The sequence below is a fragment of the Ipomoea triloba genome, chromosome 6 (assembly GCF_003576645.1).
Source record: "Ipomoea triloba cultivar NCNSP0323 chromosome 6, ASM357664v1".
Classification (NCBI taxonomy): domain Eukaryota; kingdom Viridiplantae; phylum Streptophyta; class Magnoliopsida; order Solanales; family Convolvulaceae; genus Ipomoea; species Ipomoea triloba.
In genome coordinates this window covers 23,990,762-24,014,775 of record NC_044921.1, presented here as the reverse complement: position 1 = coordinate 24,014,775, position 24,014 = coordinate 23,990,762, and the positions used below count along the sequence as shown (strand labels likewise).

The 24,014-nt window shown below is 37.4% G+C and overlaps 5 protein-coding genes across 5 annotated transcripts; all 5 read right to left on the bottom strand.

Moving 5' to 3' along the window:
- Window positions 1-41: 41 nt before the first annotated feature.
- Window positions 42-1,406, bottom strand: LOC116022003 (BRI1 kinase inhibitor 1-like). Its single transcript, XM_031262543.1, has one exon. The coding sequence runs from the start codon at window positions 1,048-1,050 to the stop codon at window positions 145-147; it is 906 nt and encodes a 301-aa protein (XP_031118403.1). The 5' UTR covers window positions 1,051-1,406; the 3' UTR covers window positions 42-144.
- A 3,640-nt stretch (window positions 1,407-5,046) lies between these two features.
- On the bottom strand, window positions 5,047-9,157 carry LOC116021736 (probable protein phosphatase 2C 12). The gene is made up of 10 exons (XM_031262205.1): window positions 8,898-9,157; window positions 8,292-8,609; window positions 8,027-8,198; window positions 7,475-7,628; window positions 7,327-7,390; window positions 6,839-6,946; window positions 6,288-6,413; window positions 5,976-6,205; window positions 5,675-5,877; window positions 5,047-5,592 (listed from the first exon to the last, which is right to left on the bottom strand). The coding sequence occupies exons 2-10, from the start codon at window positions 8,478-8,480 to the stop codon at window positions 5,561-5,563; spliced, it is 1,278 nt and encodes a 425-aa protein (XP_031118065.1). The 5' UTR covers window positions 8,481-8,609; window positions 8,898-9,157; the 3' UTR covers window positions 5,047-5,560.
- Window positions 9,158-10,554: 1,397 nt separating this feature from the next.
- LOC116021819 (3 beta-hydroxysteroid dehydrogenase/Delta 5-->4-isomerase) lies at window positions 10,555-13,254 on the bottom strand. The gene is made up of 5 exons (XM_031262303.1): window positions 12,907-13,254; window positions 12,691-12,819; window positions 12,427-12,591; window positions 11,434-11,739; window positions 10,555-10,961 (listed from the first exon to the last, which is right to left on the bottom strand). The coding sequence occupies exons 1-5, from the start codon at window positions 13,198-13,200 to the stop codon at window positions 10,821-10,823; spliced, it is 1,035 nt and encodes a 344-aa protein (XP_031118163.1). The 5' UTR covers window positions 13,201-13,254; the 3' UTR covers window positions 10,555-10,820.
- A 202-nt stretch (window positions 13,255-13,456) lies between these two features.
- Window positions 13,457-17,204, bottom strand: LOC116023265. The gene is made up of 7 exons (XM_031264256.1): window positions 16,734-17,204; window positions 15,958-16,015; window positions 15,400-15,480; window positions 15,224-15,259; window positions 14,769-15,008; window positions 14,537-14,678; window positions 13,457-14,308 (listed from the first exon to the last, which is right to left on the bottom strand). The coding sequence occupies exons 1-7, from the start codon at window positions 16,907-16,909 to the stop codon at window positions 13,812-13,814; spliced, it is 1,230 nt and encodes a 409-aa protein (XP_031120116.1). The 5' UTR covers window positions 16,910-17,204; the 3' UTR covers window positions 13,457-13,811.
- Window positions 17,205-18,920: 1,716 nt separating this feature from the next.
- Window positions 18,921-20,909, bottom strand: LOC116023038 (origin of replication complex subunit 2). The gene is made up of 6 exons (XM_031263985.1): window positions 20,736-20,909; window positions 20,517-20,623; window positions 20,284-20,416; window positions 19,714-20,014; window positions 19,367-19,594; window positions 18,921-19,283 (listed from the first exon to the last, which is right to left on the bottom strand). Exons 1-6 carry the CDS (start codon window positions 20,871-20,873, stop codon window positions 19,084-19,086), a joined length of 1,107 nt encoding a protein of 368 aa, XP_031119845.1. The 5' UTR covers window positions 20,874-20,909; the 3' UTR covers window positions 18,921-19,083.
- Window positions 20,910-24,014: the final 3,105 nt, after the last annotated feature.

The following is a 24,014-nucleotide window of genomic DNA, read 5'->3' as shown; positions in this document are numbered from 1 at the left end:
AAAAAAAAAAAAAAAAAAAAAAAAACTAGGAGTAAAAAAAGGATGAATAATGGAAGATAAAATTGAAGTACTATGATCTGCCAACCTTATCTGGACATTAATGTTTTGGATCATCATTGGAGACTCCATTAGAACAAATGTGCCCTAGTTTTCTTGGCATTTGATATTCTCCTCCATTGCAATGGATTTCTTGCAGTGAGCAATGGCGGCTTGGATTGCAGCTTGCAGTTCTTCCATGGTGCTATCGCTCGGAGAAGAAAACGTCGAAGGCGCAACGAGGAGACCGCTATTGGTCGGCGATGTTCTCGTGGACGCCGGCGCCGAATATTCCCCTCGGAACCCTCTAATAATATCGGAGCTTCGGTTCCCTCTTCTCATATTTATTAAATTTCCCGAAAACGAATGAGTTTGGCGGTGAAACTCCACGCTTCTCCTTCTCCTCCCTTTCAAGGATAAGAGCGGTCGGACCATTCGAATGTAGCGTTTCACGGCTTGCGTTACGTCGTACTTTAGCTTCCTCCAATGTTTTTCCTTGTCTTCTTTGTTGTCTCGAACCTCGCAGGATTTTCGCCGTTTCGGGAGACCGAACAGGGAAAAGGATTTAGGTTTCGATTTCGCGTCGGTTGTTTGGTCGTCGTTGGATGTTTGTTGGGCGGTTATGGCGGTTTGGAAGTTTTGGTCTTTTATGGGGAGGGTAAAGCTGTCCATGGAGGTAGTGGAGGAGCGTGGGGACACGGGGAGGTGGGAGAGGAGGTGGAGAGGGAGGAGATGGCCGTGGAAGAAAATTTCGTCCGCCGGCGATAAATCTACGGCGAATGAAGCGGGGGAGGATTTGGCGGTTTTGCTGCCGCCGCCGCAGGCGGCGGCGGCAGGTTTTGTGGACGACGGCGCGTGGAGGGATATGGTGAAAGAGAACTCATGAGACGGAGAAGATGCCGCCGAAGGCGGCGGTGACGGCAACGGCGAAGACGCAACACTGCCGGTTGTAGTGGTTGCCGCCGCCGCCGCCAACGGTGGTTGTGACGGCGGCTCTTCTTGCATCCTTAACATGTCTTCTCTATGCTTATCTTCTTTTCTAAATTTCTCAGTTACCCTTTTCTTTAATGATTTTTTTTCTTTTTGGGTAATAAAGAAATGGGAATTGAAATATATGATTTTGTGGGAGAGACTTGGGAGATATAAGGGAGTGGGAGAGGGAGAGAGATGGCTAAAATGTCTGTTTTTTTGGTTACTCTTTGGCAATTATAGTGCTTGTGGATACCCTTCAAGGGGGTGTGGTTTCTGGAGTTCTTGGGTCAGGGGCAAATTGGTAATTTGAGTGTATAAATACACATGTATTATGTATAGGGATTGCATAATGAAGGATGAAATTTTTGCAATGAATAATGAATAGTGGGTCCTTTTCATATGTCAATACTCAGAAGCTGTAGAAATGCTGGATATGGAATCAGATATGGTACGAAGGTCCAATCTTTTCGTGCCAAAATCCGTATATATAATGGCAAACTACATAAATTTCGTGTACCCACCACCATGTTTTGTTTGGATAAAGACCGGAGAAACTCGTAATCATCGATGGTATATACTAGATAAACTTTGAAAAGACAAACAGTACTAAACAATTATATGTAACGGATTCGACTCAGAATTTACCTACTAGACTACCTCTTTTAAAGGATCATCCTATTTTTGTACTCTAACTTGCAGGACACTTCCTGGCCGTAGATTATTCTTTATTGAGCAAAATTTTGCAATGAAAAGGCAGCTCAATGAGTGGTAAAAAAGATTTTTTTTTTCACCGTAATGGATGATGACACTTATCTTTACTCTAAAGTTGAAATGTGTTTCAACATCTCAAAGTACTTGTATATAAATGCTCACAAGACAAATTCATATTGTTTTGCCCCTTTCTAGGTTTGATTCAAACTACAAATTGCCCATAAAATAAGTTATCAATTTTACTTTGGATGGACCAATCAAGTAAGTTATGACTCGGGACATTTTTCCCCCTCTTTTTTTTTCCTGTCGTTGGCAAGGCAATATCAATCTCCATTGCCCGTGAAGGGATTTGTGTAAAGTCATGATAAACGAGTTTGGTTAGGATGAAATCAGGTCCTTATACACAAAGATACGTTTGGATATTTTGTACTATTTAATTCTCGCAAAAATGCAAAAGATGTATTGTCTACAACCAATGAGATGTCCCCACCATGCATGATGTGTGTTTTGGGACAACATCAGACTTTAAATCCCACTTTTCTCAAGTCTTTTCTTGGAGTCTTAGGTTTTACCATTCAGCTTGGAAATTTTGCAAAAGAATAAGAAATTTTCCCTTACTTGGGGGTAGGTTTATGGAACTTCAACTCATTCACATCATTCCTAGACTCAGTCATATCCACACAAGTGGCCAGCGACGATAACTCAGTTGATTTTTAAGTGATAGATTGTGAGTAAGAATACATTATTTAGCTCTAACAATCGCAATATATGACTTAGAATCGATATGGAGGGTACCAAACATTAGTTTTCCCACCTAATGGATTGTTGAGACGGTGATTTACCCTTCCACTACTTTATCGGGCCTAAGTGGCTTACACGGGCAACTTAGTTGGTTTCTAAGTGGTAGATTGTGGGCAAGAACACATGATCGAGACCTGACAGCTGGAGTATGAGAGTTATACCCAATGTGATGGACTCCTTATGGACACTAGACATTAATCCTCTTACCTAATGGACTGCAAAATCACAATGATTTATCCCTCTATTATTTTATCAGGTCGGAGTAGACTCTACAGACGAGTGAATTTGTCCTTTGTGGGCAAGTCATATCCACACAAGTGTATGCACTTGTGCACATGCTTTCAAGATCACAATAAATGAAAAGCTAACAACACAAAGTACACAAACAGGAGTATAGAGGAAGAGTTCAAACTTTGAATACTGAGACTTTATGCGTAGCAAATTTCGCCAGTTCATCAGTCATTGACTATTAAACTATGCTACTTATCGTATCAACAGGGAAAAGATGAAAAAGTCGAGTGATTGGTGAGGTGTTTCTACGGAGAAAACGAAAGGTGTGACCAAGGAAGGGGTATTGTATGTGAACACAAACACAAGACTATGAACCCTATTGTCTTGCAGTTTGGTAAGATGGACCACACACACGTGTACAAGGTGGTCCATGAGTCCACGTTTGAACAGAGGAATTTTGTTTACTGAGTTAAGGTCAACATCTCAATCATGGGTGCATTATTTGGGTGGACAAAGGCATCTTCTGCACTAAACCACTCAAAAAACAATTATATATCAGTCCTAAAAGAGGATAAGAGATGGAGAGAAGAGGAGGAGAAAGAGGCAGATTGCAAGATGTCTTTTGTCTCATACTATGTTGCTTGCTGGCATATGCCTTATGGTTCTGGGAAATGGGAATGGGTCTTTAGCTTTTGTGTGTTTGGAGAAAGAGAATGGGGTGTTTTTAGTGGCTAGTGGCAAAAGGCAGAAAAGGAAGGTTTTCCCACCAACCATTTTGTGGAGAGGATGATAGTGAAGCATTTGCTTTATTGGAAATGGTAACTCTTCTGCTTGGCTAACTATCCAAAATGCTGAGTAACTTTTGAAATTATCAAGCCTAATGAAAAGCTCACAGAAGCATATCATGGTCATGTCCCTCCCCTCCTCAATCCAAAGAAAAGTTCACTAATCCCCCCAAAAAATGTGCCCCAATCTCAAGGTCCCCACCGCCCCGGACCTGAAGCCTTGGTGGAAGAAATAAATTTCGGGATGTGTTTCAACAATTTACGGGTACCCCACAGTGTTTGTACACTAGTGCTCACAATAGGACTAATCTCATACCTTAGTAGGAATCATGTCCTGTACCTTAGTAGGATGTGTTTCAACAATTTACAAGTACCCCAAAGTGTTTGTGCGCTAGTGCTCACAATAGGACCAATCTCATACCTTAGTAGGAATCATGTCCTGCACCTAACAGGGCTCTGGAGACTTAAGATTAGTCTAGAAATCATATCCTGCACCCTGTGGCTACCAACAAAACAAAACTATTAACTTCTTTGGATTAGTCAACCAGTTGATCCCCCGAGGCAAAAGTGCACTACAACTTACCAAGAAGAAAGAATTTGAGCATGAAACAGGGTTCCCAGTCCATCTGCCATGATTATTGCGAATCCAAATCACCAAAACACAATATGCAGCCAAAATTGAAAGCCCTCTGTATATTGACTATTTGGAATGTAAAACAAATACATAAAAAAGTAGGGGGGAAAAGGTGAGTCAAGCACTGAGCTCAAGTCAAGTGGGGAAAGTTGAGATACTAGGACCCAGTACCAGTAGTCATACATATGCCCACTAGTTATAAACATTTCAAAGAAACCTAAAAGTGATTCTTCCATTTGCCTTTAGGATTAGATTTGGGCTTTCAGCTTTCATATTATCACTGCTGTCCTCTAAATATGCAAAGTTCAAAGACTACTTAGCAAAAGCTACCATTATTAAAGCAGGTAGATGAAGCCAGAGTTTTGGTAAAAGCACATCTAAAGGCGATTAAGACCAGCAGAAAGGTGGAAAAGATGCAACATAAAACAGAAGCTGTCCATCAGTATTTTCCAAGTTTTAAGGAATAAACAAAACAAACCAAATGGAACGGCATCATCACAGAACTCTGGGAAACAATGAGCTTCTTTCATAAGTTTAATCTTGTTTAGAAAAGAACAAAATCAACAAATCAATGTTACAAGAACAAATTTAAACGCAGGATAATCACGATAAAAGTTTCAGCTGAATTTCAATTTGATCTTAAATTTATAATATTAATTTCAATGTTATTTACAATCAACTTACTGAAAAATAGATATATTCCTTTTCTTTCCTTTCTTTTCAGCTTCCTCGAGTTTAATAAATTGATATTTATAAATTTTATTCCATACAAAATTTAGATTTAATAATGTCGATATTCAATAAATTCGTACGGGCATAGGAGAGGAGGGGGGGAAAAGAGCAGGAAGTTGAAGAGGAAAAAATTAGAGGAATATATAAATAATACTCGTAAAACTTTTATCCTTATCTATTTGTCAAGACATTGGATGGAATACATTCAAGATAATATTGAAGTATTTAAGTAATTAGGAGCAACTTGAAACTTAGTTTAAACTGCTGGGACCAAAAATGAAATTTACTCTACATGAATCCTAACAAGGCTTTCCTACATGATAATGTTAGACTGGATAATGCTTTACTCACCATTAACTCTACAGAAGGAAAACATTGGTATATATAGCTGGATGTATCTGAGAGCTATTTATTACCTCTTACATGTCTAGTATGCAGTATGCTCCAACATCTCGACATCCTTGCAAGAATTCAAATCAGAACAGGTATATCCATATACCTCTGTTAGAATGAGGTCTATCTATGTACTATGCAGTTCTTAGGTGTAGATGAAAGATGATGCTTGTATCCCAGGTATGTCACAAGAAGCATCAATGGTCGCTTTCTTCACAAAAAAACAAAGGGAATTAATTTGGTCAGTAGGCAATGTCTTCAGTGGTTACTCGTCACTTCCACTGCTGTATCTACCATCTGGAAACAGTAAATGGGATACTCAGTAGGTTTCATAAAATAGGAGTTTATCTGACTAGTAAAAAATTTCAAGGGGTCTTACTCCCAGAAGGTCTCGTTCCTTCCATGGCTTCCCGCTTCTCTTGGCAACTAGAGCAAAGAAAAGGACCATCCCAAGGCCGTGATTTTTTTGAATCTGCTGATCCAGCATGTACTGAAATGCCTTCACCAGGCTTTATCTCTACTTGACAAACAGCACACATGAACAGCTTAAACATATTACAAATTGGATACCTCGTGTCCAACCTGTAAAATACAGAGAGACATTGTCAATGATCAAGTAAAAGGGAGATGCATCATGCAGAAGCAACTTCTTTACATAATATGGTATGCCTTATGCACACCTGTCAGAAAGTAATGCTGATCCTTCCTCAAACAGTTCCTCCACGAAATCTGGTTCACAATATTCTTTGTCAATGTAAGAAGAAGATTCAGAACTCTTTTTGCGGAACATAGCCTTAAACACTCCTTTTGCTGTTTTTTTGGGGTGTGGTGGAGGTGGCTTCTCTGGAAGGTGTACATCAATCACAATGCATGTTGTGTCATCTCGGATTCCCTTTGGCTGTACGGCCTCCTGCAAATTAGAGAAATGATGTTAAATAATATAGTATGGAAAATATTCATGCATAATTCAAATGATCAAGTAATAAACACACTTTTACAATTTGTGTAGCTGCAGCATCTGGTTGCATACCACGAGCACACTCAAATGCTGCTTCTGCAGATACAGAATCCCAAACACCATCACTTGCAATAATAATCCTGCCACCTGCTGAAGAAAGCTGTAGAAATATAATTAAAATAAGTAGAATTTAGATTAGTAAAGCTGAAATGGGAAAGTTGTATAATTATATGGAAAGATTGTGATAAAATTCTATATCACATTTTCTGCTCATCTCTAGTATGATTCAAGCATTCTATCCATCTTCACCAGATCCTAAACTTAATGATTTTTAATTTTATTAAATCCTTAGATTTTTTTTTTTCTGAATTATAAATTCATCTTTGGAATTTCTGAACTTAGCAACGACTCCCCTCAAAAGTAGTTATTGGAATGGAAGGGTAGACCTTTCATGGGGAATTGTTAACTTATACTTTCATCATGGGCTGACCAAATTACAGCAAAGGGGGTTTCAGGAGTGAAGGAAAGTAGGGAACAATTTGAATCCACATCAGTAAGCATTAAGCAATTAAGGAATAAACATACCTTTACTTGCTTTACGTAAGGGACAGGAACTATGAACTCCCCAACATCCATATCTCCAATGGATCTTGAGAGGCATAATCCACCAGGCCAGCACCTCAAAGGACCAATCTGAAATAAAATCAAACAGTAATAAGACACAGCATAATAATGACCCCTTTCCCCAAACCCAAAGGTGACCAAGATATAGAAAGAGAAGTGACAATGGGTTAAAATAGAATAAAAGCACAAAGTTCAAATGCACTTTTTAATTTCCAAGTCCACAGAACAAAAATGTGTAACTATTCATACTGTTAGTGATAACATTAGACGATATAATACCCATTTGTACATCAATTATATGGGTAAGTTATGTGATTTAAACTAAAGTATATAACAAGTGAACAACTTCGTAAGAGATGAACTGATATCTGTAGTGGAAGAAAAGGAACTACAAAGTTGGAGTTCAGTGAAGGATATATGATTATAGTCCATATAGATAAGAAAGATACCTGTGTGCCACCACCAGTATTAAGTCGGCCAACCTCTCCACCACTGGATGTAATGCGTTCCCTCCTATTGAATTAAGAAAGGGGAATCAATCCTTATACTAAGAGCTAAAGATGTATGCTGTGTCAGATATAAAGACTAATATCTTACTCCTCTTCATTGCATTCAAGTCTATGATCTGCTGATAGATAATATATTCCCCCTTCCGCAGATTCAAGAATGCAGCGAGAATCACCAACTGATGCAACTGTTACTACCCATCCTTCAATTATAGCAATTGTGACAGTTGTTCCGGAAGTTCGTGCTGAAAATTTGCAGAATAGTATATAGTATATACAAATCAGCATACTCATTATACCAGAAAAAGTGGAGTTATTATCAGTTGAATGGGGTCTATTAGACAAGGAGTTGCTGCTTAATAGTAACAATCAATGAGGTTTTAAATCTCTTAGGGCCTTGGATCTTATAAGTATATTTTTTAAACATTCCACTTCATAACATGTCTTTACTCATCTAGTTTTCCTTAACTCACTGATTCAGTGAAAAACTTTTCGGATGATTCAACAACAAAGTCTTTAGCTATAGCAAGCTAGTCATTTCCCAACTGTAGCTGGAGCTTAGATTCAATCATAATATAGTTCCGTCACTGACACTAATGCATATGCAACTATACCCGTCTGTTATAAGGCACGGATCTAATACCTTCTCCTTGGAAATCTTTATCCGTTTTAACAAATCCAGCAACTAGAGCCCTTGGCAATGCTGAAAGCCATTCATCTCTGTTGAGTTCTGGTGGAATGGCACTCAAAACATTATTCAATAGATTCTCCTTAGTATATATAGCAGCCATTGACCCATTGTGCCCATCAAATAACTGCAGTAATTGTTGAACATATTAGCACACAAATCAATCACAATAGCTCAGGCATAGAAAAAATAATAGTAACAGCAAGCATTATGAATATACCGCAAAAGCAGAAAAGGATGTGACCCCATCTCCCAGTACTCTTTCGCATCCGGTCTTGACAAACAGAAAGTCCTCTCCTTTCTTGCTCTGGCTGGCTTCACCATGAGAAATCTCAGGCTTTTCGATCTTCTCAGAGGCCAATTCACGCCTCAACAATACCGACAACGGGATCGTCTCGCCCCTTGACATGTTCGGTCCCTCTTGAACCGAATAAAAATCTAAACCTTCTTCTCCAGAAATTCAAGGTAGCCTAACCCAAAATTAACCTTACATTTATTTATTTTCACTAGATTCAGAGCATACAAGTCCAATGTAACCCTGCAAAACACACAAAGAAGAAGTAAACGCCCATGTCCGTACCAACATTGAAGAAATCACAATGAAATTATTAAAAACAAAAACACAATACCAACATTAAACAAGGAGCATTTTAAACATATTCATCAAGATCTTTTTGTTGTTTTTGGTGAAAACTATATCTATTGGAAAGAAGAGTGTTGGGATTGCTGTGTCATGAGAAATGCAATTGACTCATGAGAAAACATGATTGAAGAAACAGATGCATAAATGAATCAATTAAAAAATTAAAAAAAGAGTAAATCGTACGTCAAATTGTCGTGGAAAATGAGGAATGGGTAGAGGAATTGCGGTGATCGAGAAAACGCGGATCCCGGCGTTTCGACGTCGTAGAATTCTGTTGTGTGTTTGTTTGCCTCGCAGGAGGAGCGAGCGCTATTGCCTATAGCTATTGGCTATGGCTATGGAGATTGGGCTTCTTCCTTCTCCGCATTTTTCTTAATTTATTTATATACTCCTTTTCTTAAGTTCGATTAATACCAGTTTTAGTTGTTATTGTTATTTTTGTATTCGGGGTTAGAGAAAGGCTGGAATATGTGAGCTGTCCTCTTTACTTATCGTGCGCCCCTCCCTCCTCCTTTATTGGTCCACCCATAAATGGGAAAACTTTTGCTATATATATATATATATATATATATATATATATATATATATATATATATATATATATATATATATATATATATAATTTATTTTTTTAATCAATCAAAACATATCACATGTAATATAAAGTAAAAATTATTCCAAAATCGATGAATAAGCAGATGATGCATGATTCTCGTACAAAAAGGTTGTAAGTTCGATTTTCATTAGCACATCAATTGAACTCATCGCACACCTTTTAATGACTACTGGTTTCTTTGTCATACTAAATAAATAAAATGTGGAAAAAGGTATATTGTTACTTTCTTTTTAAATGACCCTGGGGACATAGGTGACTAAATAAATAAAATGTGGAAAAAGGTATATTGTTACTTTCTTTTTAAATGACCCGGGGGACATAGGTGACCAAGGTGGGAGTATGTTGTTATTGTTGCAATTTTGCTGTCGTGCAATATGAAACATCCTTAGCCCACAGGGAAATGTTGCAACTAACAGCCTGTCCAACACTAAATCCAAATTTGTTAGTTCTACAAGTTTGAGCCAGGATCAATTCACCCTGCATTTGGATTGAACTAGACAGAATTTATTATTATTACAGAGTTTTCTTCAACCAAGGAGAAAGCTCCAATTACAACTCTTAGCTAGAGCCGTCAAAACGGGCTTAGCCCGTTGGGTTAACCCGCCCCGCCCCGCGAAAAGGGCGGGCCGGGCTTTAATATTTTGGACCCGATCCCGCTTAACCCGCGGGCTTAACGGGGCGGGGGCCCGCCAAATATATAATAAACAAATTATTTAAATAAAATTCAATATTAATATATATATTTTACGTTTACAGTAATATTGTAAACTAAATTCAATTAATTAGAATTGAATTTGGTTTACTGTAAACCAAATTCAATGCTAATTGAATTTGGTTTACATACTGTAAACCTATAGTTTATATATATTGATAAAATGAAGTTCAAAATAATTTAGTATTTGTTATTTACTTCTGGATTAATACATTATGTATTTGATTATTTATTTGTTATTATTGTGTTTAAAAATTTACAAATGCATTAATATATGTTTAAAATATCCAAATTATTTTAGTATACACTTATTACTTTTTTTATATTAATTTTTATTTAAATTTAAAATTTTAAAATTTGGCGGGCTTAAGGCGGGGCGGGGTGGCCAACCATAGGCCCGTATTTTGGCGGGCTTTTTAGCCCGCCCCCGCCATATGGCGGGCTTTAGCGGGCTTTGGCGGGGCGGGGCCCGCCAGCCCGTTTCGACAGCTCTACTCTTAGCCATATGTGAATTATGATTCAAGAAAATTAAATTTTACATTTTCTACACTTGTCTCCAAAGAAAACAAATGGTACATAATCAACAAAATCATACAAAACTTTTTTTGTTTGGCTTTTTTACAGAAGTGATAACAGCAACAACATACCCCATGTTTGCATTCATATTGTCAACTTGTAATGTTAATTTCGTTTTTTATTTACCGGAAAGCCCGTCCGAATGTGCGCTCTGGGTGAAGCCCGCCTTATGGCTCTAACCGGCAAAGTTGTAATATTAATTTCAGTACTGAATCAATCCCGAGTTCTTCAACCAGAGGAGTACCTCAGTCAAACCTTCTTTTAAGCTTCTGGGGTTGTAATCCAACTCTGCCTTGGCCTTCTCACAGGAATAAGCCCACTGATGTCTCAGAACCTGGACTGTCTGTTCCAAACAGTGCATAGAAAGATCATAAGATTTGAGGGCATAATCGTTAAGCCTACAGAAGGGATTGTCCAAATTGCAGGGGTTGCCCAATTAGAACAAACATTGTCAATTGTCTTAAATAAAATCAAGTATTTATCATGACACTATTCTATAAAATAACTCATTCACTAAGACAACACAATCACATTACATGAAGAGGCAGCCACCGAGATTATAACGTCAAATCCTAAATTAGCTATACGAGAAGAGGAAAAACACTAAATCTGGTTGTTAGCATGCTCTCATGTTGAGTTTGAAGGTGGAGTCCTTTAGAGAATGTCACCACTCAATGAACATATAAGGAATATATGAATTAGATGAATGTGTTTGTGGGTAACATGTGATATTGCATGATGTACAACAAACATTCAAAGCTGCAGATAAAATAAAATAAAATAAAATAAAAGATGAAATTGCGTAGTTTTCTTACTGGTGGGCTGATTAGAGGAAGCTTCCCAGTTATTCTGGAGAAAAAAACTGATATCCAACCATAAACTTCAATAATCGCTAATGGGATACCAAAACGAGGCTTCGTTGTAAGAGTGATGTCAGCAGCTAAGTCAAAAACATCTTTGAAGGATGCATTTTCTCCTGTAAGAAGATATCTTTCGCCAAGACGACCTTTATCCATGGCTGAAATGTGCCCATGCACAACATCGTCAACATGACTGAATGAAAACTTCTCATTTCCTTGGCCTATGTAACCAGGTAAGCGCCAACTAAATCTCTCTATTATCTGGCATAACATATACAAAAGTTTAGCTATGGAGAAGATATTGTACAATCTAACATAAAGGATATATAGAAGTTAGAACAAAGTCAATGCCAAGTCCTTGAATGTTTAAGATCATGATGACTATAAGCTATGCTAATGTCATTACTGAAACAAATTGGAGATATAAACATAGGCTAGATGGAGTCATTGACAAGCATTCCAATTTTTATATATTGGTACAACTAAGGGGATGAGGGTTGAAACCGAAATCTTACATATAAAATCTCAAGCTTATGCTACAATATCCTTGGCAACAACTACCACATTGTTCACTTCATTAGCTTGAAAGAAACCAATAAGCACTAGGAAATCCAGAAACGCATATAAGTTCATCAGCACCTAATTTCACAAGTAATCCAGTTTGCAATTATGTACCTACTCACTCAAAGCATACTTGGGTGACAAGGGAATCCCGGAGCCATTTCTCGAGAGTGTGTGCACTAAATAAACCTAGTCTTGTGACCCTAGCTGGCAAAGGACCAGCCTAGATTGTTCACAGTTGTTCATCTCAAACCAAAAAAGGCCTATAAGCGGCTCCAGTTGGGAATTTAACTTATATCCTTCTGGTTATCAAATCAAGAGTAGCTGGGGTTGCCCCTTCAATTTATTGCATACAGGCATTATAAAGAAAAGAACAAAATATTTTACCAAACGAGCAAACACATTTCCAGCCGTGACCTTTCCTGGACCGTAAACTACTCCTGGATAAACAGGGATTATCGGCACTCCCTCAGCTGCAGCTTCTAATGCCATCCTATCAGCAATGGCCTTTGATTTCTCATACTCCGTACAGAAGAATTTTGCAGGATGAGTCTATATAAACAATTCTCACAAGTTATAACGATCAGCAAAAAAAAAAAAAAAGTAAGTCAAACTCGTTGATTAGATACCGTATTTATGATTAAACCATACTTGAGATTCATCTGCAATATATCCATCAGTTGATCCTAACGCGAAAAACGACGATGTATATATGATTTTCTCTACTGTCCCCGATTCTTTACATGCTTGTATGACATTTTTCAATCCTCCAACATTAACCTACAGTTGCAGTATAACGACAAAAATCAAATAATAAAATCGAAACTCATATTAACAGCACAACAATCACTTTGGAGTTGAGCATACGGTGGTGAATCTAGATGGATCTGGAAGCCAAGGCTCAACTAGCGCCGCAGCGTGGAAGATAACATGGCAACCGGAGCAGGCTTCCAGGAGCGACTCGTAGTTGGCGACATCTCCGAACGCGAATTCCAAAGCTCCGCCACCACTACTTGCGGCGTCTGTGGGCGGAGGTAGGCACGAGAGGTCGCTAGTTCGCCGGACGAACGCCCTGACGTGGTGGCCGTTATTGAGAAGAGCGTGACAGAGCCGGCCGCCTAAGTAACCGGAAGCGCCTGTCACCAATAATTTCTTCCCCATTCTTCGCTCCCTCGTTTTCACGCAGTCAAGCGAGGACTATAGCGACACAACAGACAGTTTTAAAATTCCATCCCTTATTTATTACATCATTTATTTCTTTTTTAGAAAATATTAAGTTATCCTCCGTATAAGATAATCAATGATAATCAATGTTATATTTGCGCTTAGAAATATAAGATTCTCATGTTTAAAACTTCTTTTATATGGAGTTTAATAATAACTTAACTCTGAATTAATCACGATCAGATATTGAATGTTCTTTGATACCAAAAAGATAAATAAATATACTTATATACTATAAAATTTACATAAAGTTAGAAACATACTAATACTTAGCATCACAATCAGTTTCAGCAAGATTTGGTACTTCATACATAATGCAATAATCCCTCTATAAATAAAGACTGTATAAGTGGTGGTTTTCTGCAGATTGAAGCACAGCCATCACTCTTGGATTAGGAATACTATTCTCATCGCCAAGATCAAACCGCAAAAAACACTGAAAGTTTGCACTCACCAGCGTCAATCTGCAGATTGAAACTATGCATTTAATCACATTGTAAGTTTCCTGCATTTCCTCAAGTCATATCGTGATATCCCAGAAAGCCTCATTATAACCTGGAGCGACGTATACACTTCATGGGGTTCAAATGCGACTGTCTTCGTCCAGGTGCCAACGAGCCCCTGCTGAATGAGGGCGACGATCTTATATCCCACCCCTCGACATTCTTGGGTACACAAACATCAAAGAGAATCTGGCCAAGAACTCCATGGGCATTGATTCTTGGTAGGCTGGATATTGCAGGAATGAACTGTTCTTTGCCTTCATCTGGAACTGACCCGAGATTTCTGCCCTCGTGATACTCTACAGAGCCAGGGATGAAGAAGTGATCGTTCAAATCGAGTGCAGCTCTATGGAAGCTTTGGTTCGAGGTACTTGCAGCGTTTCTTAGGCTGGATAGCTGCTCAGAGGTTTCACCGTGGGTCTCTTCCAAACCCATGTTTTCACCACCGAGTTGGCGAGTTCTTTGGGAATAGATTGAAGAGGCTTTTAAAAAAACCTCTGCTACAGCAGCTTTGTATTCTATAGGATAACGTCGATAATGACCTACGTGAGATGCAGAACAAGAAACTCAGTGCAAAATGATGAATATAGAAAGACCAACATGTCAATTTCGAATGGAAGAATTAAACTATTAAACTATGCACAATAGTTCCATGTTCAAAGTAGAAACGACATGGAAATATTTCTTTAAATATCTCTTTACCTCTCTTTTGTCGATAAAGAAAAGATACTAAGAAGAAGTCAACAAATACTAATGGTAAAAGAACGTACCAACGTGGGGTGAACTACTCCATGTTACGAGTTTAACATCACCCCCGAGGTCTTTCAGCCGCTGAGCAAAATTACGAATAGCTTCATAGGGAGCAAGATCATCATCTTCTGAACATAAAATGAGATATGGTGCCCCCATACTCTGCAAAATAAAAGCAGAAGGTGAGAAGAGACGCAAAGAAAAGCAGTCATTGTTAGTAGAACCGACAAACTGAATGATGCTGGTTATTACAGTGGAAGCATATAGAGTCTGCCAGTAATCAGCACGTTGTGATTCAAATCTGCTAAGGAAGAGCGCATCCAGACTGGAAGCAATGCCATTTGCAATCCATGAAACCAAGGGTGGAGGACGCGACATCTTGAGAATAGTTGGGTGAAGAACAAACCGAGTTCCCAGATCACTAGTAAAGTCTACGGGAGAAGAATCAAAAATATGTCCTGCAACACAGTCACGAACTAGACGGTATTCACCCTGCATATAGAATAATCTATCAGAACAAAAAGCCTCAAACTGAGGTTGTCATTCACCTATTCTAATTTCTAGCAAACAATCACAATAACCAAGCAACAGACATCAACATTCAATGTCATTTATAATATAATTGTATGTATATTTGTATTGATCTTATATAAATAACACACACACAGATTAGAGGGAGGGGGAGAGTATGCTGAATGAAATTATACCAAATTGAATTGTTCTTCACATTTGCCATCAATTATCTGCAACAAAATTGAAGTGCATTAAATGATCAGCTATGCCACAAAATAAAAGAAAAGACAAACATTCAAGAATGGCTGAATGGTGAAGTTGGATGAGCAATATCAGTTGAAGCAACTTCAAATATGAGAATGTCATTTACCTGAAGAACCTTATACATGCAAGCTTTTGGGCCTCCAGAGAAAGATGCAAAGACAACTGGGCATGGTCTAACTTTTAGCTCCTTCATGTAGATGTGATAAACAAAAGCATAAGCAATTAGAATAACTCAAATGAATAGTTGAATACTAACATGCTATAGATCAGACATTAAATAAACCAGCTATGTGCTTGTGTATGAAGATACGATATAGGACTTGGAGACCAAATAGAATCCATCCACTACTGAAAAATATATAATGTCAATAATCACTAATCAGTTTTGGTCTACTCATCAGGTTTTAAACCATATTCCTTCTTAAGAATTTCAATCCAAAAAATACCATTATAATCTAAGATTGGGTTAGGGTCACTCAATAGGGCTATAATCACTGAAAGACCGAATCCAATCAATTAGCTAGTCTAACCCATGACCTTATAAACCCATATTTTCTCACATTTTTTCAATGTGGAACTCTCAACAACCACATAGGTCATAGGGTGCAAACATTCACAATAATTTCAGAAATCAGAGACAATAGTAGCATATCACAAGACTGACCTCAACAAGCTCATTCACAATTTCTAATGCCAGCGCTGCAGCTTTCTCAGGGAAAAACCTGCAAAAGTGATCACCAGATCTGAGCAAGTAATAGAAACCCGAAAACAAGTTCATAGTATATCGGATATTCGGATGTAGAACCTATTACTTCACGCTAAAATACTTATGGCACATAATGAAGTTTAGACAAAGAGGGTGCACATTTAGCTTGACAGGAAGCAGTGCTTGCTTAAAGAAATTATGCCAAACTGCCAAGTCCATAGCCTAATAAAATCAGAAAGTACAGGAATGAAAATCCTAATAGAACTTTTTGTTAGATTTCTGGTTAGGAATCACTTCACACATCAATAAACAATACCCACTGGATAAAGTGCTTGATCACATTAATCCAAGATGTCTAACTAAATTCTTCTTATTAAGAAGAAAAAAGATCACACAAATTTACAAAAGGAAACTGCCAGTCAATCCAAAAAGGCAAAAACCATTCTGTCCCCCTCAATTCTAGATGTCCTATGAGACCAAGACCCCAGAACACCAAAAGCAGCTCAAAAGCTGCCATTTTAACCCCCCCAAAAAATTCTAAAAATAGCCCATAACTAAATTACTGACAGTTGAAAAGCAAAAAGGGAGAAAGTTAGAATTGTGTCATAAACGAATAGAGCTTTTTTTTTTTAATAACAAACGAATAGAGCTAAACAGCACATATTTTGAAAACATCAAAACGAAAATCGGAAAAAAGTAGTAAAAATTCAAAGAATAAGCAGAGAAGAACATACGAATTGAGAAACTGGGAGTGGCAAACAAGGGAATTCCAGCCCAGAGATGAGTAGAGATCAACATAGTTCTTCAAGTGCCTGTCTTGACTGGACATCCACGCAAACACCACCACTATGCCCTCCACCTTACCTCTTTCCTTCCTCCCCCAATAGTGCCTCCCACCAAAACCCCACATCCCTCTCAGCAAACCCAAATCCCAAAATCCAAGATCGATAAACAAACACAATTAAGCCTCTCCAAAAACGACTCAACCTTGGAACCAAATTTAGAAAGACTGCAAGAGGCGTAGAGTAATGTCAAAGCGATTTGCTTTTGTGTCTGAGAGAGACAAAGATTGGTGGAACCATTTGCGGGTTTTTATTACATATATACTTACTAATAATAATAGTCGCAGATATCTATGCAGAGCTGTGATGATGATCGAAGCGTCAAGGCCGTGTTTGGGTTCTTTGTAATTTTGTGAAATGAAATGTAAACATGAGGCTTTGGAAAATCTGAGCTCGGGCACCAACGGCGTGCCACATCTGGTGACCGCCGTCACAAAAAATTAAATAAAAATAAAACCTTTACCATATCTCTAATTTAGGTAAAACGTTACTCCGTCACTCCGTCTGTCTTTTTTCTATTTAATTTAATTAAAAAGTCGTACATGCTGTGATATGCGTGAAATAATTGGAATATTCTATTTTATCTTTAAAAGGACTTGACATTGTTTGCACATAGTAATGTGCACCACGTACCTAAACGACGTCGTTTTGAGCATTGTAAACTAATTGTCCGTTTTTTTTAGAAATCACGTTTCCCGTTTCGGCCGGTCTTTGTATTTATGTTAATATTCTGTGTATTCCAGACAATCATTCTGTGTATTCTAAGCAACCGTTCTATGTATTATAGGCAACCGTTATGTGTATTCATGTTAGTAACACATGTTGTGATTTCATGTTAGTAACACATGTTGTGATGTGTTTGTGCATTCGAATGTTTAGGAGGATGAGTTCTGTGTATTTTGTGTAAATATTATGTGTATTCATGTTATTAACACAAGTTGTGATGTGTTTGTGCATTCGAATGTTAGGAGGATGAGTTCTGTGTATTTTGCGTCAATATTCTGTGTATTATGGGCAAACATTCTGTGTATTCTAGGCAAACGTTCTGTGTATTCTATATAATGATTATGTGTATTATAGATAATGAATTCTCTGGAATCATTCGCGTCCACTAACATCTGTGTATGTTATGTCAATATTCTGTGTATTCTGGGCAAACATTCAATGTATTCTAGGCAAACATTCTGTGTATTATAAATAATGATTATGTGTATTATAGATAATGAATTCCCTGAGTCATTCGCGTCCGCGTCTACTAATACTGAAACGACGTCGTTTTACGTACGTGGTGCACATTGTTATGTGCACCGTGGTGCAGGGTATAACGATTGGTTCATGGTGGGGTGGATCGGTGGATTATTTAATTATTCTGGTCGAAAAAAAAAATAGCACGTCCTATTTTTATATTATTTATATATTTTGCAATTTTATTTTCATTTTTTAGTACATAGGAGGGGACACCCCGAACGAAGTGTTAATGTGTTAACAAACATTTATGGTTTCACAAAATCACGAATGACAAAAAACATTAATTAATAATTAATGGCACATTAAGCAGATCCTAGATTAGTGATGAAATGAGTCCATCATGTTATATGAGTTCGTGTGGTTAAATTTATGGCATTGAATGTTTGAAATCAATGGTTTATATCTGGCCAACTGTGCAAGTAAAGTGCGAAGTTGTACAATTGACCATATCTCAGCCATTGATCTCAAGCATTTAATAGCGTAGATCTATACACACAGACTCATATAATATGATGCAGATCTATCCACACAAACTTATATAATATGGTGGACTCACGGGAACACGGGCGGTATGTATATCAAAAACCCGCTAAAGATCCGTTGTTGGTAAACAGTTCATATACTACTAGTGAGCAAAAGAACAGTTGAGGGGAATGGCCATAGTCAGAACAATTACCAGTTCTGGCTTCGATGATGATGCATAGATTAGGTCAATTGATCAGCACAGATGCCGGACAATATCCGTTGTTGGTTGCCTGATTACACACGGGTATAATGACGGGAATGAAGGTGCACGCAACTTCAATATTCAACACCTCACACATCATCATAGACAAAAATGCAGACCCATTCAAAATATTATAATCTTATAAGATGATGATAATTGATACAAAGGGAAAATGTGAATTTTCTTCTTACGGCCAAGTGATGCATCAATTTACAAAGGGCAAGTTAATTGCTCACCGCAGAGTATTTCTGCCCATGCTAATCATACCTATTGGCTGATCTCTGCTATTAGTTTTTCAATTGCGTCGTTCGCAAGAGGAATGTACAAGCAATCTTGGCCATCAGATCTCCTCTTGCTCTTAACCAACTCATGGTCCTTGAATTCTGTCAAATGTGAATTCAAGGTAAGTTGGCTACTAACAAGAAAGCGCTCTCGGCAGATTGTGTATAAGTTATTGGTTGGCATTCCTGAAAGAAAACAAAAACTAGCTAAATTTTAGATTTGATTTCTTGTGGAAAGGTATGGTTTTAAAGTAGATATAGCTACTTGCCTTCATCATCAGGATGGGCCAACTGATGCTCTGCGAGAACTTTAAATACATTTTGAGCATTCGGTGTCAAACTCTGGAGGACTAGTGAAGCTGTCTTCACACTCTGAGCACTACCGCCATGAGCAAGAATTAGAGGGAAAAACATTCCTTCGACCTTGTATGGTGCAAAGGTGGGAACGTGTAACCAGTACCAGTTGAACTGTGTATGAACCATCTTCTTGTCCCATACTTGTATACATGAACATAACAGTAGTTTAGGAAACAAACAAATGAAACTCGTAACAATGCAGAAAAATCCCGGGCCAAAAACCCTTTATGACAATAAAAAGAAATCAGATGATACTTACAAAGAGGAGCATTGATATTATCAATTGAAGCAACCATACGAACATGTGAACAAGATGCAATTCTTGCAAGACACTGTTGATTATCTGGCTCGCGCAACCCAGGTCCATCAATATTGTGAACAACAATGCAAACAAAGCACTCCTCATCATTTACATCAACATGTGGCTCATGTAGAAATCCAAGAAGACTGTCCACTGATCGGGTGTTGAAAGGTTGTTGATTTTTAGACTGACTACCTGAAGTCGTCTTTTGTAATGTTTTCAGTTGATCCCATAAAAGCTCAGCTAAGGTTATCACAACCTATAGATCAATCCATTATTAAGGATGCTGGATAAGTTACATAATTGTGCTACCTAAAATTCCTTAAATCATAAGAAATATCATTGGAAGGACTGAGGAGAGGAGACATGTATGCATAACATCCAGTGTGAAGAAATTTTGTATAAGTTTGGATGAGTTTTAACAACTGTTCTCAATTTTTCATTTTGACATTATATGCAAACCACATCACTATTCTAAAAGAATAGTCCAAAATAATAGTAATTCAAAGGGAGAAGAAGAGGAGTTACCTGTTTAAGATTGATAGAGGGAAGATAGCCATTAATCACGACAACAGAGTACTCTGTCAAAGTGCTCGAAGCAAAATCTTCAATCAAGGCTTTCTTTGATCCAAAACCATGCATCAGGAGACCAAAACCACACCTATCACATTATTAGCATCAAATAAGAAACTAAACCAAAATTAAGTTGAAGTTAAAATTTCAAAAGCTGATCAGTAAACCATACACAAAAAATTGCACACCTTAAGACAAATTTCCATTCTGAATACGAACTCCTATAAGACTTCATCAAATCCTCAATTTCTTTCTCATGTTTAGGCTCAATGTTGGCAGCAGCTTCCCGCAATTCCTGCATTGAAAACAAAAATCAAAAGCCAAAAATGAATGCATTTGTGTTATGCATATGCACACATGGATACATCACACACACAATATGTATATAGAGAGAGATAGAGATGAACCTCTTCATCAACGAGATTGATGTCGGAGAGTTTACGAGCAGATTTTTTACGAGAAGAGCCCAATTCCTTTGAAATAAAGTAGTTCCTTGAGAATCCGAACTCTTCTTCTTCTTCAAAGTCATCTCCCTCCATCGCCATTTCAGGAGAATCTGTACGAACTCACCACTCGCTGGAAATACGCTACGGTGCCCTAGAGATTTTCCCGCGTTTTTTAATCTTATATATCCAGAATGAGCCTTGGGCCTGGGCCGGTATCTATCTGTATTTCATTTTTTTCTTTTGAGAATGTGCTGCAAAATCCACATGCCAATAAACGGCAAATTATGCTGTGGACCCAGGTGGACCTGAGTCCAAAATTACGTCGTTTTAGTAAACATATTGCTGAATATAGAGTTGTCCAAAAATGTGTGAATGTAGAGGTTTCAAAGTGTGAATGTAGAGTATAGAAATCGTGAATGTAGATTTATGATTGTGTGAATATAGAGTTGCCCAGAAATGAGTGAATGTGGAGGTTTCAAATTGTGAATATGAAGTATAGAAATCGTGAATGTAGAGTTATGCATGTGTGAATCTGTAATAGAGTTAAGAAGTTCTAACAACTTGTAGTCCTGTAATGTATGAATGTGGAGTTCTCAAGTTGTGAATGTGGAGTATAGGACCTGTGAATATAGAGTTTTGAATGTGTGGATGCATAACAGTGGTAATATAGTTACTAAACATATAATACTGTAATGTGTGAATGTGGAGTTTACAAATTGTGAATGTAGAGTATAGTGTATGTGAATGTAGAGTATAGTGTATGTGAATGAAGACCCAAGTCCACCTTGCAAGGTGGACCTGGGTCCACGGCATAACAACCCATTGGACCCGGACTTTTGTTTGTTTTTTTATTTTTTATTATTTATTTTTTTGAATTCATGTGAATTTAAGTAAAAATAAAATAAGAACACACTAACAATGATAATATTACACTAACAATTATGTGTCTAATATGATTAATGAGATTTTGACTGAAATTATTTGTAATTTATTTTTTCATAATATTACAAATTTAGTATTAGTATACAAAATTTATATATTTAAAAATTACACTAAAAATATTATTAAACCTCAAACATCAAATTTAAAAATAAGTAAACAAAAAAAAATTAGTTCAACCAATGAATAATAAGTAGAACATATAAAATGTGACAGAGATAACTATACATACATACATATATGCTTAGGTCTGGTTCTATTTATTGTCCAATATCACATGCTCAATAATAAAATAACCCATCATATTAAGTGTAATGTCCACACTTCATCGTAGGTCTATTTATGCAAATTATACTGTGGACCATAGTCCAAAATGGTGTCGTTTCTTTTAATGAAAAGAAACGGCGCCTTTCCGCGCCGTTATATGTATAGTAGTTCTATTTGTGTAATATATTCAGTTTCATTTTATATACACTGCAATTTCCTTTCAACACAAATACAGTTGAATTTGACATTATACACACAAATATGTGAAATTGTTATTCATTTTCATTTTATATACACTATACTTTCATTACAACATAATTACATTATCATTACGATATAACTTAAGTTTCATTTGATAATATACGCTCAAATATGTGTTTCATTATATATACATTGTAGTTTTCTTTCAACACAACTACGGTATCATTTCAATATAACTATGGTTTCATTCAATATTATACACTCAAATATGTGAAATTGTTATTCAGTTTCATTTTATATACAGTATAGTTTCCTTTCGGCACAACTACAGTATCATTTCAATATAACTACAATTTTATTAAACAATATACACTAAAATATGTGAAATGTTATTCAGTTTTATTTTATATACACTGCAGTTTCCTTTGAACACAACTATAGTTTCATTTCAATGTAATTACAATTTTATTTGATAATATAAAAACAAATGTGAGAAAGTATCATTTGCGATAAATCGAAATTTTATTTACGAAACTCCGTTAAATTTTGACGGCAGCCGTTTCTTTACTTAATGAAACGGTGTCGTCTTTGATTTTGTAGGCCATGATCCACTATATAACGACTAGTATATTTATTGTCCAAAATTTACCAACCCCGAGCGGGCTTAATGTGAGTTATTCTAATTGCGCAATGGATATTCAGGTAAGACTGTGAGCGGAAGGCAACTTGTAAAAATGCCGAACCGAGAAAGGGACAGCCTGCTAAGTGCTAACTCTCTCAAATGCTCACTGCTCAGCTTCTCACTTCCTCTTCCTCTATTAGAGGATTAAAGGTGTCTGTTAATTTGTTAGAATTAGTTAGAAGAGTTTTCAGTTTCAGCAGTCTGTTATATGTTTGTTATGTGTTGGTTATTTCCCTTCTTTAGTACATTGCTGTGTATATAAGTGTAATATGCACTTCTTGGATCAAGTCAATATAATATACAGAATGATTCTTTCGTCCTTCCTTCTTCTCCAATCTCTACTCTTGTAATATGGTATCAGAGCTTTAAGCTGCATCCATGGCTTGGAACGGCGCAACAACCAGACCACCCACAGCTCCACCAGCACAGACATTTCTGCCGGCAGCCACGACGCTGATGAACTCAGTTCTGAATTCAATCCCAGCCGGAGTTCCGAATTCAAACCCAGCTGGGGCAACTTTCGATCCAAACGATGCTGCTAATCCCTTCTATTTGCATCCAAATGAGAATCCCTCATTGGTGCTGGTGTCAACGCCCCTCAACAGTCGAAATTACCATCCTTGGGCCAGGGCAATGGAGATGTCGTTGATGTCCAAAAACAAGCTAGGCTTTGTCGATGGGACGATTGCAGTTCCGAGTGTAGGTGAAGTGAAATTTCCTTATTGGAAAAGATGCAACAACATGGTGTCGACATGGATTGTGCGATGGAAAAGATGCAACAACATGGTGTCGACATGGATTGTGCGATCCATTTCCCCAGAGATTGCACAAACGACATGGATTGTGCGATCCATTTCCCCAGAGATTGCACAAACGATTCTATGGCAAGGAACAGCTGAGAAAATATGGAACACACTGAAGGCTAGGTTCAGTGAGGCAGACATATTCAGAATTTCCGACTTGCACGCTGAAATTCACCAAACTAGGCAAGGAGATTTAACTGTAAGTGCCTATTTTGCAAAACTAAAGGTCTTATGGGATGAACTAGAAGTCATTAGACCATTACCTACATGCAAGTGTGACAAGAGGTGTGATTGTGGACTGTTGGATACTTTACAACAGCACTTAGAGAATGATAACCTCTCAGTCTT